Source organism: Pelodiscus sinensis, chromosome 13 (genome assembly GCF_052426305.1).
Source record: "Pelodiscus sinensis isolate ZL-2025 chromosome 13, ASM5242630v1, whole genome shotgun sequence".
Taxonomy (NCBI): Eukaryota; Metazoa; Chordata; order Testudines; family Trionychidae; genus Pelodiscus; species Pelodiscus sinensis.
This window is the reverse complement of record NC_143064.1, coordinates 8182133-8198433: the sequence shown is the minus strand read 5'-3', so window position 1 is coordinate 8198433 and position 16301 is coordinate 8182133. Positions and strand designations below refer to the sequence as shown.

At 42.0% G+C, this 16301-nt stretch overlaps 1 protein-coding gene across 4 annotated transcripts in view; it reads left to right on the top strand.

Moving 5' to 3' along the window:
• AFF2 (ALF transcription elongation factor 2) overlaps positions 1-16301 on the top strand; it is a 463868-nt gene that overhangs the window by 423917 nt on the left and 23650 nt on the right. For all 4 annotated transcript variants that reach the window (XM_075941078.2, XM_075941079.2, XM_075941077.2 and 1 more), the window contains 5 exons: positions 438-501; positions 4768-4904; positions 8494-8565; positions 8918-9011; positions 13235-13284. In XM_075941078.2, the coding sequence (XP_075797193.2) occupies positions 438-501; positions 4768-4904; positions 8494-8565; positions 8918-9011; positions 13235-13284 (417 nt within the window). The remainder of the gene's footprint in view (positions 1-437; positions 502-4767; positions 4905-8493; positions 8566-8917; positions 9012-13234; positions 13285-16301) is intronic.

Genomic DNA, 16301 nt, shown 5'->3' with positions numbered 1-16301 from the left:
CTGTAATGGGAAGGCAAAATCAAGCCCTTTTCATGGACAGGATGGTACAGAGTTTTTCACTTGACAAATGAATTTTTATCGAGTTTTCGGACTATCAGTATTGAATTCCAGAGTAATTCTTCTCTAGTTTTTATTTTAGCTTTTGTAATGGAAATTTGTTAGAATTAATCGGTTTGAATTAGTTTGCCTTTTCCTCTATTCAGCTCACGTTAATGGTCCCCTTTGGGCTGCTATTTTCCACAGCTGGCCATTTGAGCCCACCAGTCACATGGACACAGCCCATAGTATTACATTCAGCCACTTTGTATTAATATCAGAATACATTTAAACGAATAAGTAGCCGTATTTGTCTGTTAGAAAAGGTGGGCATTCTTCTCAAATAATGTTTGTCCAGCAGTATGAAAATGTAGCACTGAAAGAATTAACTGTCTCCGCAGGCTTCACAATGCAGACTATTACATGCAAGAGGCTAAGAAGTTAAAGCACAAAGCAGACGCCCTGGTAGGTTTCCATCCATTACCTGCCTTTTTTTTCATGCACTGAATTGTGTGTTTCTGAAGGGACCCATCAAGCATAGACTGATACGTCATGGGCTTCATCCAAAGACCACTGAAGCCAAAAAGAGTCTTTCTGTTCATCTCAGTGGATTTTGGATCAGACTTCATAGACTAGGCTAGACTTTCGAAAGAGGATATGCAAATTTTGTGGAAATTTGCATCTCTTCTTTCGAGCTCACTTTCGAAAGCGGCACTTTCGAAAAAGTGAAAGTAATTAAGACGCGGTTTTGTCTGCGAACTCTCCCATGTGTCGACAAGCCACATAAACCTAATTTTTAAAGAAAAAGTGGCTTGTCGATACACGGGAGGGTTCGCTGACAAAACCGCATCTCAATTACTTTCACTTTCGAAAGTGCCGCTTTCAAAAGTGAGCTCGAAAGAAATTTGCATCTCCTCTTCCGAAAGTCTAGCATAGTCTAGATACGCCCAAGAGCTGATCACAGCAAATCCAAGTCTGACCATTGTCCCCAACTTTTAACTCAGGAACAAATAGTCTAGCAGCACCTTAAAGACGAACAAAACATTTTGTTAGTCGTTAAGGTGCTACTAGACTATTCGTTGTTTTTTAAGTTTTTCCATGTGCAGTCTAACTCTGCTACTCCTCTGAAGCTTCTTAACTCAGTGTTTTTATTAGAGTGACCTACCAGAGCTATGCAAAGAAGTTTTGTTTCAGAAGGATTTCAAAACTGAAAATTTCAGAATTCTCTATGAAACAAAATTCCAAGCAAAAACTCACTTTGACTGGACTGAATCATTATGATAGCATTGAACTATATTATAGTGTGTATAATGTGATACAAACAATTTTTAAATGTCACCTCAAAGCAAAACAATGACAGATTTCTTCTTTAAGAACAATGAATAGTCCTGTGGTCCCTTAGAAAATAACAAAAAATGTTTCTTCTTATAAAAGTTGAAACAAGAATTTCTACAATGGCAAACGTTTTTTCTGGTTTTCTTCCAAAACAAAATTCCGACGAAATCAACCTGATTTAACAAAGCATTTTGATTTAGACGGCACATTTTAATGGACTATGGCTCCATCAAACTTCATCCAACCTGCTCTGCAGTATGGCCATTGTATTGTAATGGAGATTTTTATCCCGTCTCTGCCGCAGCAGGTACAATGTAGCAGCTCCCTTTAAATAAGGTCCCCATGAAATAAAATTGAGCCTGATCTTTAAGCTTACACACACACACACATCATATGCAGGGACAACCAATAGGACTTGGGTGACTATCTATTTTAAGGGCAAAAAACAATATTTTTCCTGCCAATCAGTGTATTTGACAGCAACGTATCTATCATTCATGCCTGCAACTGACTGTGGTGGCAAACAGAAAAAAAAATGTCCCATTCATTGTTTAGAAATGTTGCCACTTCGGGGGTACACAGCCAAGAGGGAAGGAATCAAGCTGCCAGTCTCAGCTCTCCATGCGCCTTTGCCTGATTCAGGGGCACAAAGCTGGTTGGCATGTTTTCTGTAGAACTGAGTCAGGTTTTTGGCAACGGCCCCTGATTGTCACTGAAGCCAGACCTCCTGACATGCCCATTTACAGAAGGTGGCCCACACTGATTACTGAAGACTGACTCAGCAGAGCATGTTGAGTCAGAACGCTGACATCTATACACCGGGAAGGCTCACAGACGCTGACAACAACTCCTGCAGCTGATTGACCTTTAAGGAAAACACACATAAACCTGCCCGCTCTACACTGGCAAATATTTACAGACTCCAGCACATGATGGTCTCAACATGCTATGTCAATCCACTTTTCTCCACAGCCTGATTCACTCAAGACAGTGTTGACCTGTCTTCCATCTTCTTACCTTTGACTATGGCTTGCAGAATGGGGGGCATTTCCCAAGCAGAACTAACACGAGAAGGCATTGCACATCATGTTGCTGCCCGCAGGCAGGCCTTTCATGTCCTATGTATTTTGACACTCCCCGTGCTCTGATTGCAATGCCAGGCCATTCGCTGCGGTGTAAGTTGTTGGCAGCGACAAATGCCCATGAACTGTGTAGCTGCCTTTTCTTTCCAAGATTAAGGCCTTGTTTAAAAAAATAAAATCATCAAGCGCAGTTGCACATGTATTTCTCCAAGTAACTCACGTTCCACATAGTCCCATGGCATTAGGTGTCCTATGGACACAATTGTTCCTGGTTACACTGTGCTGACACCATGAAGCATGCCAAATTGAAAGGTGTGATGTTGTGCCTGGGAAGATGATGTGCGTGACCCCAGCAAAGCATCAGGAAATGTTAACGAGAGGTGAAAACAATGCTGCCGTGCTCGCGCAGAGAAGGGATTTCCGGGAAAAGGGAGGGCACTTGGAGTATGCTGAAATGGCCCAATGTAAACGCAGCATTGCCTGGAAGAGGGGCGAGGGATCCGCTCATTTATAATTAGGCACACTGAGTGTCATTGGAACAAATGACTCCATAGAGCGCACAGCGTTCCTGAGATAATGCTCTCCGTTGCACCATCAATAAGCTAGAGAGATGTTATTGACTTCCTAGGAATTACCCTGGATTTACACTGCTGTTTGTGAGAGCAGAATTAGGTCCCATGGCTTTAGCACCATTGACTGAGAGGAGGGGCCTTTGCTAACTCAGCTTAAAGCAACACTAAAACTAGCTTCCAAAGAACACCTGAAGCCAGGTTTTCCCTCGGATAAATCAAGGGAAGTGATTGGCGGAAAAGAGAGGAATGAGATGAGATCTGCTTTCCCTTTTGACTGTTCAGCAGGTGCTGTAGATTAAGCATAACCCACTGGGGAAGGCACTACATGTCCCCCTCTGTGTCAATCCACAGAGGCTGTGAGTCATTACAGCCTGCACAAAGCTTCAAGCTGTAGCAGCTCATTCCTTTAACTCTGCCGATCCCTGGTTCACTCCCCTTGGTGTTCGCCAAGAGGGCATCTGTCACGCACAAAATGAGCTTTTATTGCGGGGCTGAATTGTGTGCAATTAGAACAATAGGGTAGGAACCTACCTGATAACGCCGCATGAAAACAGAGAGCATGGAATGTGTCTCATGAGAAGAGCTAAAAGGTAACAGCAGAGTAAAACATCCTAGTATCTTTCACCATTATAAAGCTCTTCTTTAATCTATTGTTATTAGCAGGTGCCATTTTGTGAATAGAAAATGTGTGCAGGTACATGGAAAATATTTTGATAGAGACATAGAAAGACATTTTTGAAGATTTAAGCTTTATTGATTCTTTTGCATGAAATGTCATACTAGTAAAAGTCTTACATCTACCTATCAGAAACTGAAAATGTTAAATACTATTATAAAATACTTACTATAAAAGTGTCATATATAATATTCATTACACATAAAAAAGAAATCAGTATGTCTGAGTCAGTTTAATCACAGCCATTATCAGGGCTAAAAACCTTTTTTGCACTAAAAATCTAGTAAAATAAAATATTTATTGGTGCTATATTTTTACTTTTTTTAAACACTGTTTCAGGCTGTCATTTGCAAGATAAGTGATGTGATTTTGGGGTGGGAGGAAGGTCAAGAGTCACAAAGGAAAGTTCGTTTTTCATGGCAAGTGGCACGGATTTGTTCCCTGCCTTTTGCATACGAGCATTCAAATGCAGTCCTTAGTGCAGCAAAGGAGCAACATGGAGTTTTTTAAGACCGAGTCTCACCCTCAGCTGGGATAAATCAGTGTTCCTCCATTGAAATCAACAGACTTACACTCAGCTGGGCTGATGGCCGTCACGGGCCCGCAGGCAAGGTGAAGGAGGGGTCAGATCTGTAGCCCCAGGGCAAAAGGAGCAGGGCCATAGGCAACCAGCCCTCAACACTGCCTCCCCCCCTCCCCCCCACACACACACAAACACAAACACAGCCCTCAGAACCATGCAGAACACCCAGCGCGGCACTTTCACAGCTATTTAAAGAGCGCAGGATTCCAGCCACCTCCACTATAACAATAACAATGGCAGGAGCCTCAGGACCCTTTTAATTGCTAGGCCCTGGCAAAACTGCCCCCAGCGGGCCCGCCTACACTCTTAGACTTGCAGAGGACTTGGCCCTCTTATCTGTACCACTTGGTGAAAACATGACCTGTCTTTCATTCTTTAATGTATGCATTTTTAATGTCAGTGTTGCTTTGTATACATTGTGATCTCTCTAGCTGGAAATAAAACCTAAAGCATCATCTTGATGGTTTCACCTTCCTATTTCAGTTGGAGAAGTTCGGCAAAGCAGTGAATTATGCTGATGCTGCCCTCTCCTTCATTGAGTGCGGGAATGCTATGGAGCGAGATCCATTAGAAGCTAAATCTCCATACACCATGTACTCAGAGACTGTGGAACTCATCAGGTTAATGTCCTTTCTGTGATCATTTTCATAATCTCATTTCAGTCCTAATTAGAACCTGCTCTGTTTTAAAAAATATCATTTCAACATATTAATGATTTGTCCAAGGCATCTTCATCTGAGAAGTCATCATAATTAGTTCTTGCCATTTTATTAATGTCATGGAAAATTTATAATTGATGGACACTGCTTTTATAAATTATCCCCTTTAGAGGTTATAATGTGAGTGTTATAATTTGCAATATTCATAAAATTAAAATTGAAATGTAGTGGGTGGAAGTAAAGTATAGTAATTTCACCATTTGGCAATGACACTTGTCTTTTAAAAGGTGTAGTTTTATAATTCAAAACATTAAAACGAGTCGATCAAGATTTCTATTATAAACCCTGTTTTTGCAGAGGTTTATAACTTGGCTGTAAAAAATTGTTCTAGGCTGTAACTTGGTATACAAGGTCGCATCCAGAGAGCAACTTTCTCATGTGTGTAACTACAGAGCGAAAGAGAGAGAGAGGGAGGATTTTTTTTATGTTAAAGAAATATAAAGCAACTGAAATTCAGTGAGTTAATTTTTAAATGTAATTTTTCAATGTAGAGCAGAAGAGCTTTTGCTTAATCTTAAAATGCCTGAGTTAGTTTTTGAAAATCAGCACAGGTTTCTGCCCTAAAAGGTAGACTCCATAGAATTTACTCTACAGAGTAATTAATGCGTCAAATTTTGCTCACTTTGCTTATGAATCATCCCATTGAAATCCATAGGATTAAATTTAATTGTGGGCAAAACCATCAGGATTTTGCCCATTTGCTCTAATTCTACATTTCCTCACATCATTTTTACACTGGTGTAACACCATTAACTTCAGTGAGATTACTCCTAATTTCTACCAGAGAAAAGAAAAGTAGAATCAGCCAAATGTTTGCTTTGGTATTACTTGTTTATAGGAGAGGCTCTACTGTCGCCGATTAATTATTAGAGTCTATCAAAAATGCATGTTTTACATTTTGAATGAGGAGCTATTTACATAATAAAATGTGTCAGATCTGAAGAAGCTATTACTCTCAGGTAAATAATAAGCCTTTTACATTTTTTAAAATACGTATTTGCATATAACACTTGTTAAAAAGAAGAAGAAAGTGATTATGCCACAAAAATGATGTTCACACAACACTTAAGATCGAGTTAAACCCTGAAGCACAGTGAAATGAAGAATTAAGGTAGTCTCCTTCCATCATTGTATTGTGCATCTTTCAACAGTGGGCCACTTAATATAGTCTATGTGCAGCAGTACAGAAGCACGAGATGATATGGGCAAGCAAGCAATAGGATGACTGGCATGAGAGTGTTATATCAGGGAGGGAGTGTGACCTAACGGAGAGAGCATAGTACTGGGACCCAGGAGAACTAGGTTGGCCCTGCCACTAGGCTGGTCTATGGCCTTTGGCAAATCTGTTCAGTTGCCCCCTCTGTAAAATGGCGGTAATGTTACCGACTTCCTTTGTGAGATCCAGTGATGAAGCATGCTACGTCAGAAATATCGTTACAGTCAGTAAGTAACCTGTGAAGCAGAGCTGAGTGGTTGTTTCTCTCTATCTTAGGGTTTTCTCTAGCATGCTTCACATTAGCATCCAAAAGTTTGTCCTGTGCGTGTTGAAGGCTGTGGCAACCCCCCATTGACTTCCATAGAGCAGGAGCACAACCTGTGTTTTGCACTAGTAAAATGGCTCTCCATGCTGATGTCTGTAGTTGACTTTGTATGCTAGGAATTTTGCTCTTCACCCTTTCCAGATTCTGGGAGCCATCCTCATATCCCTTCCATAGGAAAGATGAGACCCACTGGTATATGTTGTCTTTATCTACATTTTTAAAGCAACACCGCCCCTGCTACGATTGGGCTTGATCATGACCTTTTGGATGAAGTTTGATTTGTCTTGCCTGTGCTATGCAGGAGATCAGATTAGATGATGTAATAGTCCCTTTTGTCCTTTAAGAAGCTCTGAATGACAGTTCCACGGGTAAGAAGATGAAACCTCTGCTCATCTGCTCGTGATTCACCAGAACTTTGAGAGAGTCTCACAATACGATTCTTCACAGAATAAGAGAGCTAAGGAATGTTGGGAAATCCTGGCCCAGTGAGCACTGTTGAGTTAAGAGTATAATGTGGGATTAAGGAAGCTGCGTAGGGCCTGACTTTCAAAGCTGAATGTGCAAAATTGGGCATGCAGCAATTGAGTCTAATTTGCGCACACACTTATTATAACTGTGCAAGCATGACCACTTGCACATGCAAACACATGATTTGCATATGACACAGTGGGAATGGTGCAAATTAGGCATGCATTTAAAAAAAATTGGCCATGAATGTAACTTCAATATAGATTTTTGCAGCTGGGTTTTGTATAGACGAGATTTATATTTCTTTTCCCCACTGCAATGCTGTCTACAGGCAGATCTTTGTTCTATCTATTCCGGTCATTTTAACTGCTCTGTGATATGGGTATCTGCAGCAGTCTTTTATTTGCGAAAACAAGTGGAGCATCACGGTGACTCAGAATGTCAGAGATCTGCCTCTTAGAGGCGTAGAGACTAATTGTAACACTAAAATCCCTAACTTAACACTGCAAATCCTGAAGAGAAACACGTCTCTGTCTTCGACCACGTTCATTCAGTGTGACTGGAGCAATAACAAAGAGCACGAAAGACAGAATACTAAAGAGCTATAGGTTTCTGGGCTAAAAAAGCATGCGGAGATGTGATGACAGGGGTGGAAGCGGGAAAAAAGTGCTTTCTACCACTCCATTACCTTCTTGTAAATGAGAACTCATCAAGACTGCCTGGATACCTTAAAACTTTCTTACGCAAGAGTGAACCCTATTACTTATTCTAACACAAGTACCTGTGAAATTGCATTAAGGCTCAGAACAATGATTTTATGCGATGAATTGATTTTCAAGAGACTAAATGCATGGAATTGAGTGTGCTCCGTTAAAGCAACTTTTAAAGGGAGGGGGTAGGAGGAATGCTCAACCTTTTATCACCCAAATGTTGAACATCATCAATTAAACCGAAAGGAAAGACAAAATAGACAAGCACCATAAATGAATGGGGCTAAGAACTTTAAAAGCTACGAACATGCCCTTTCCTTTATTTAATGCCACTTCACCTATAAATATTTTAAAGACTTTGTAGAGGCATTTATGAGTGGGATTTGGAAAGGGTTATTCAAACCCCACACTATTACATATAAAATGAAGCTGTATATTATTTTCCTCTTCAGTGCAAACAGGACTGAGACCTGATGGTTTTGGCCAGTACTCATTGCAAACTAATAGAGTGCTCATCACCCCAGCGTGCTGGCCGGAACATTATCTTGGCAGCGTTAGCACACTCAAAAATAATGGGCTGATGATTACTTTAGTCCTCCAAATTTTAAGCGTTGCTTTCTCCTGAATGTTAAGCTCATCCCTTTACTGTGAAACACTGTAGTCATTATTTATTGTCGTTTGAGAAGCGGATCTAGTTATTTCTCGGCATCAACAGTTTTCCTTGAAGCATCTTAACACCCGGTTTCCTCTCCTCCTCACCTTTCTTACAAGGTATGCAATGAGACTCAAGAATTTCACAGGCTCCTCTGCTACGGAAGGAGAGAAGAAACTAGCAGTTTTATGGTGAGTCCCCTTGCAACAATGTAGAAGCAGCTAAAATCCTCGAGGACTTTAAAAGTACTGAATTACTTAAGCAGCTTACACGCGATCATTATTCTTGTTTTCCATTAAACTATTAAAGGATAACAAATGGATTTCTTCAGCAGCTGACTAAACATTTATTCGTCTAATTTATACTGTTATCAGGATGAGATTTTAATGCCATCGTTCATTTTTTTTTATTTTTCTCCATTTGTTTATGTTTCTCATTCTAACCTTGGAAGAGAGACTGTAATATATAGGTCAGCATTTGTTTTGTAGTTTATAGGTTTCATTAAGCAATGGAATTAACACAGTCCTTTCCTAAATACTGCAGCTACCGATGCTTATCACTCCTCTACTTGAGAATGTTCAAACTAAAGAAGGACCATGCTATGAAGTACTCCAGATCACTGATGGAATATTTTAAGGTAATCTTTAGTCTGTTTAATTTGTGCTGAGACAGAAAGACCTTTGTCCCAGCCCTGAAGCCTCATGCAACTCACATTGCACTACATAAGCCACATCTTTAACCTCAGCTATGGGAGATGTGGGCAGGATACCAGTGAGTAGAGAATTGATCTGATTCTGTGTTCAACCCTACCATGCCATGACCATCTCACTTCTGCACTTGACCAATTCCCTACGACTTTAATGGTGTCGTTCCTTGGTCAGCACCTCATTCAAAGCCCTCAGAAATCATCAGGTGCCTTTCTGTTGACTTCATTGGGTTTAGACCCAATGTTCACTGGCCAAGAATCTTCCATGGAATGAATTCCTACTTACTTCAGACTTATTCTAGATTGAATTTAGGTGACTATCTGTTGAAAGCATAATAGCCTGGCTGGGAAGGAAAAGTTTGATAGCTTTTATTTTACCATTCTTTTTTCAAACATTTATTTCCAAGAAAAGGCCTCATTCTCTTTTACACAAAGGCCACTTTATCCTGCTTTAGTTGTGTTAAGGAAACTTAAAGAGGATATAAATATAATTTACCCTCACTTTAAGACCGCTTTACTCTATCAGAGCAGAGCAAAGTGGATTTACAGGGGGAAAAAAGAATTAAGCCAATATTTTGAGAAGCAGTTTAAAATTCTCAAAAGTGTTTTTAGAGCGTCCGCTTGAATAACACAAAAAAGAGATTTCTTCTCATGAAGGTGCTGTGTACTAATGTGATGCTTGGTAAACATGAGCTAGACACAAGCTTGGACTGTGTGGGCATGTCTACACTGCATGTTTATTTCAGAATAGCATGTCTGTACTACAGGGAAGCCTCCAAATTAGTCCGGGGCAGGCTTCCCTAATGTGGACATGCTACCTCGATTTAGAGCCCCAGGAGGCACTGGGGAGTAATTACTTTGAATGGCCCTGGGGAGGAGCTCTTTTGAAATAGCAGCAGTGGAGCATCCACACTACCGCTATTCCAAAATAGCTTTTTCGGGATAGGTGTTATTCCTTGTGGAATGAGGTTTACAGAAGTCGGAATAAACTGTCCGTTATTTCGAATTGATTTAGAAATAATGGAATTGCTGTGTAGACACTCATCTTGTTATTTTAGAATAACGGCCATTATTCTGAAATAACACTTCTGTGTAGATGCACCCAGTGGCTAAGTCTACACTACAAGGGTTTTATGCAAAAACAGCTATTTTTGTACAAAATCCTGCAAAGCGTCCACACCTCAAATGAGCTCTTGTGCAATTAAATGGGCAGTTAAATGGCAGAACAGAGGGCTTTTTCCACCATAGGTAAACCTCCTTTTCTGAGGCATAACTGCTTTTAGCGCTACAGCTATTGCGCAAGAAGGCAAGTGTGGACGCTCCTATGGGGAAAAGCACAGGTGCTCTGATAGCTATTCTGTGAATAGCTTTCTTGAGCAAGAGTGTCCATGCCGTGTGGACGCTCTCTTGCGCAAAAGCAGATCACTTTTGCGATTCACTTTGTGGTTTGGACATGCTTTGCTCAAGAAGTTTTTGTGCAAAAACTCTTGCGCAAAAGGATTCTTGCACAAGAATCATGTAGTGTAGATGTAGCCTGTGTGAATTTCATGTTCTCTTTGTATTCAAGGTCTAAGAGACTCACATTAAAGAAAGGAAAATTTAAACAAAATATTACTTTCCTAATGCTCTCTTTTATTTTTGCCACCAAAAAGCCGTGGTTCAAAGGTTTTCAGAAGGGCAGCTGAGGCAGTGCCTTTTACTAAATGGGTTGGTCCTTTAAACAAAGCTGTTGTTCAAACAGAAGTTTTGCACACTTTTTAGTGTAGAAGTGACTCACTAGAGCTTCAAGGACCAGATTAGAAAATTTTCACCAAAACATTTTTTCATCAGAAAATGCAGATTTGTCAAAACCTAAAAGCTGTGTCTACACTGGCACCTTTTTCCGGAAATGCTTAAAACGGAACAGTTTTCCGTTATAAGTATTTCCGGAAAAAGAGCGTCTACATTGGCAGGATGCTTTTCCGGAAAAGCCCTTTTTCTGGAAAAGCGTCTGTGGCCAATGTAGACGCGCTTTTCCGGAAAAAAGCCCCGATCGTCATTTTCGCGATTGGGGCTTTTTTTGTGGAAAAGACTACTGGGCTGTCTACACTGGCCCTTTTCCGGAACAGTTTTCCGGAAAAAGGACTTTTGCCCGAGCGGGAGCAGCATAGCTTTTCCAGAAAAGCAGCTGATTTCTTACAGTAAATCGTCACTGCTTTTCCGGAAATTCAAGGGGCCAGTGTAGACAGCGCGCAGCTTATTCTGGAATAAGTGGCCCAGTGTAGACACAGCCAAATTGTTTGCAGGACCGATTGAGCTTAGATAAATTTGCTATTTGAGAAAAAAAAAAGTTTCAGAATTGTCAAAATGTCTCATTTTGGTATTAAACAAAGCAGTTCAATTTTTCAAGTCAAAATGCCTTTTAGTTTTGAAATATAAATTAATTGATGTTTAAAAATGTTCAAAAACTAAAAGGTCAAAACCAAAACATTATGTTTTGAAACGATCAAAACAAAACATCGACCCAATTCAGTTGTTTTTTGAGATTTCTTTTGCTTTTCATCCTGAATTGGGCCAAGACAATTTTTCAAACCCTCAAAAGTTCTCACGGAATGGGAACCCTGTTTCTGCTCAGCTCTCACCGGTTGCACTCCCTTGGCATTCAGAAGTGCTAATGTCAAGCCTGCTTTGTCATGGTTTGAAGACCTTCCAGATTATTTTTGTGATCCCTGCCCTTCCCATGTGTGGACGTACACACAGATCTGCACTCCTACACACACCATTGAATCCAAACTATTCCATTCAGTGTTGACGTCTCAAGGAAATGGAAAGACCACACAAACAAACCTGGTGTTGTCTGTTGGATGGTGTTATCTAGTTGCATCATTTTTCTCTGAAAACTATGGTTGAGGAGTCAGTAGAGAAACAGCTTATTCGTGGCTACTGCTTACTCTCTCCTTGTGACCTTGGACTTCATATGCAAAATGAGTATTAAAGTAATCAAGTGGGTATTATAATAATAATAATAATTCCAACATTTTGCAGAGGTGCTGCAAAGCTTAATTGAATTTTTAGAATGCCTTTTTAAATCTTTGCAAGAAAGACACTGTGTGTAGTGGCTATATATGGAGAGACTATAGAGAGAGAGGGGACTTGTCACTTGCCTTACATAACTATATGCCCCGATTCTACCGCTTTTAATTACAACTGTTGCTGAGTAAGGTATTGTCCAATCTATGCAGCACTGGCAAAGCCTGGGCTTTATTTTTGGTTTGCTTATGGTAGCACCCACAATATGCTAAGTGGTGTACTGACACAAACAAGAGAATCTGTAGTTCTGATGGGAGGGGGACAAAGGAGGCAGTTGCCCATGGTCCCAGCATTTCAAAAGGGCCCAGGACGCCCAGCCACTGCTATTGCAGGAGAAATGGTGCCCAGAGCCCCCAAGTCCTATAAATTGCCATCAGACGTTCCAGGCAAAGATGAGGCTCTGGGAGGAGCCACCACAATCTGGGTGATACTCACAACTGGCTGCCCCAGCCCCGCCCCTTCTGCCTGAGGCTCCGCCCCTTCCAGGAGTGCGGTGCCAGCTCTCCCCCCACCTAGCCCAGAGGCTCGGCAAGGCTGTCAGCTTCCCTGTGGGAAGGGAAATTGTGTTTATACACACTATAAAAAGCAAGGGAATTCATTCCTATCCCTACAATCAGACTCTTTTTTCCTCCCCTCATCCTGTATACATACGGCGTCACATTCACCTACAATATATAGGACCCCCTCATCTCAAGCCTCAAACCCTAAACTTCCTTTGTCCGGGGAAAAGCTTGCAGAACCCCCTGAAGGAGAAAAGCTTTTGAAGAGCTAACTTTGCAGAATAGGATAATTAAACCACTTCTTTATGAACTGCCTCTGATTTTACTGGAGTTTTGGTAGATCAAATCTTTCACCAAATGACTTTCACGCACCTGGTTGGAGCCTACTAGTTATCCAGCCAGCTGTTTTATTAGGACATGGTAATGTTGGGCTGGTATTCGGCATGCCCTCTAGCTCTTCTTGCTAAAACAAGAAGCGCCAGGCCTGGCCATCGTTACTATGGTGCTCTACCTCTTATTTGCCGTCCTCCTGAACCAACAGAGAACCATCTCCTGTATTTACTTTAATGCTTTTATTTCTTACAGAACTCTTCAAAACCCTCCCAGGCCCCTTCTCCTTGGGGAGGCAATGGAAAGTGAGTATTGCCACTGAATACTTTGTTGTGGAAATAGACAGTTAGCACGGGGGATGGGAGTGTCGTGGTAATCATTCAAGACTAAAGATCAGCTCTTATTTTATACTAAAAGTTTACACGATGTGCAGTTACGTTCCAGTCACGCAGCTGAACTGAGCACTTTGTATGGGCTGGTACCAAATTCTTTGACAAGTTGATCCTTAAACTGAACGAGGGCTATAAAAATAGGTGTTAATTCGATAGCAAGCCCTGTGTTATTTCAGGAAGCTAAAGTAAAGTTAACCTCTATTGCAGTGATTTTTTTTCAATGATTTGTTCAGTAAAGGAACACCAATGAATATTTCACTGATATACGATAAGTGCTGTTTAATAAAAGTGAAGGCATAATAGTGGTGAAAATGTGAAGGCACTTAGGTGTCTGGATTTTTATATTAATGCTAAAACACCCTCACCTCCCATATAAAATCTCAGTCATGTAATTATGATCTGATGGTCAATGAAGGTATATTAGCATTGCTATCTTACTTTAGCACATGATAAATATTGTACTCTAGGATGGATATTCCTCGTTTCCCATTCAAGGCTATGCATGGAAGTCCAGACAAAACAGAAAAAGCACTCGCCCTTTATTTCCATCCTTATTTTATCATCACCAGATCCGAATCATCACTATTTGATTGGTCTGTTGCTGGTGATTCCAATGTCCAAGAGTCTTTCCCAAAGGCGACCGCAGCCAGTGAAAAGAATCCCATTATCTTCAGCGGGTTTGTCTTGAGTACTCTGTAAAAAAAAAAAAATAGGTTGCACTTTGTCCAAATTTCATGGACCAAATACTAGCAGGTACTTGGAGACCCTTTACGTGGACAAACTGCTGTGCTACAGAAGCAGCTCTGAAGAGTGGATGTATCCTAGCTAAGACCATCCAGGAGGATACTTAAGCAGACCCTGAGTGAGCAGATATAAAGGACCTCTAAAATGAAACTAGTTCAGTCTATCAGAGCTCTCTAGATTGGGAGCTTGTCAGAGCAGATCAGCCTTAAATGCTTGCAGAGAACCTCACACATAGCAGGTGCTCTCAAAATAAATAATAATAGTTGCCTGGAAAGACAAGGCATGATGACAATGTTAACAGACTTTTTCCAGAAGGGACTCCACCCCCCAACAAATTCGGCACTACCACCTTGTGACTCCACTGGCTAGGTCTACACTGGTGGGTTCTTGTGCAAGAATGGCGCGTCCACACTGCCTGCCCGCACTTGCACAAGAAGATTTACAATAAAGCGTGGGAAGAGAGGGCTTCTTGCGCAAGAGCCATGCTCTTTCCTAATAGGTGTAAGCCCTCTTGCACAAGAGGGCTGTGTGGATGCACGGCAGGGGTTTCTTGCGCAAGAAAACCCTATGGCTAAAATAGCCATCAGAGCTTTCTTGCGCAAGAGAGCATCCACACTGCCATGGATGCTCTTGTGCAAAAGCACATGGCAGTGTGGACGTGTACTTGCGCAAGAATATCTTGCGCAAGAACCCGCTAGTGTAGACATAGCCCACTGAGTGCAAATGTATTTGCAACAATGTAGCCCACTGCTTCCATGCAACACTTCTGATGGGATATGCAAGGAAACTTACGAGTGCCACATCACATCTGGTCGTCACATCTAGCCTCTTTCCAGATGTGCAAATTGTGCAGTGTTCCATGTTACAGGTTTGGTGCCTGAGTCACTTCATGAAATTCTCTGGCCTCTTTATGTCGGAGGTGAGTTTAGATGATCTCCCCTGGCTTTAAAATCAATGACTCTGTGGTGAACGGGAAAATTCTTGCCCAGCCTCGGGACAGAGCTAGCTGCTACCCAGCATTTGGGTAGCTGTAACTTTCATCTGACATCAAAACTCATCTGGCTGTCTCGCGGCTAGTTCCAGAGATAAGTGAGTAAAAGTGCACCTGCTGTGCAGGGCCTGCTTCCTTCTTTTATTCCAAGATACGAGCTTTGCACATAATAAGAATTCAGTGTGAGGAGGCTGCTGTTAAAATAGTATATGCGATCTGACATACTAAAGCAATGCAGACACAGTGCTGCACTCCACCCAGAGCTGGGCCTTCTGCTGTCTAGAAATTACATGGGCAGGGTCCTCAGAATGACAAGCACTGTCCAGTTCCACCCCATTACAAAATTATGTGATAGACCTCACATGTGCCACTGTTCTGAGGCATGGGGAGAAATGGTTCAGACCAGCTGGTACCAGATGAAAAGAGGAACATAGGACTGGATAGATTCTGTTGGATCATCAATCCAGTCCCCGGCATATAATCCCTGTCTCCTATTCAGAGGTTATTCCAGAACCATGGGCGGTGGGGGAAGGTCCGGCTGGGGGAGGCAAGATCTTAGCTCCACCCCCAACCCCATCACTTCTGCCCAGGCCCCACCCCCTAGCGCCACGGTGAGGGAGGAGGGTGTGCGGTCCCAGCCTCCCCAGCCCCAGAGCACATGGAGCGCAGGCGGTGGGGGCAGCAACACTGCGCTCCCAGTATGCCTACAGTAGGCATTCTGTGGGCGGAGTGTGGGCGGGGCCATGCCTGGCGGTTTGAGAAGGCAGGGCCTTTACCTGCCTCTTATACCCGCCACCCCTGCTAGAAACCTCCTTCTTCTTTCCAGCCTACATTTATATGTGACCGATATATACCCAGAAGCCAAAGGGGGTTCATTTCTCAGTGCTGGGGTCTCTTTTGGTTCCTGGGAGGTTCTGCAGCCTGTTTTACCTTCCATTGGGAGCCCACCTGCGCTTTGTGTTGAACACTCATTTAGCACGTTTAGAGGGTTGCCCGGCTCAGGCTTTAAAGCCAAGAAAACTTCAGCCTCACAACCTTTTGCAGAAAGGGTTGTGAACCTCTGCAAAGCTGGCCTGAGTTCCAGGCTGGCAAGGAAACGAATTTCCCTGGTTTCATTACAGAATTTTTCCTCGCCTCAGCTGCAGTCAGCACAAGGCTAGCGAGATCTAATAGACTCACCACAGCAATAATGGCA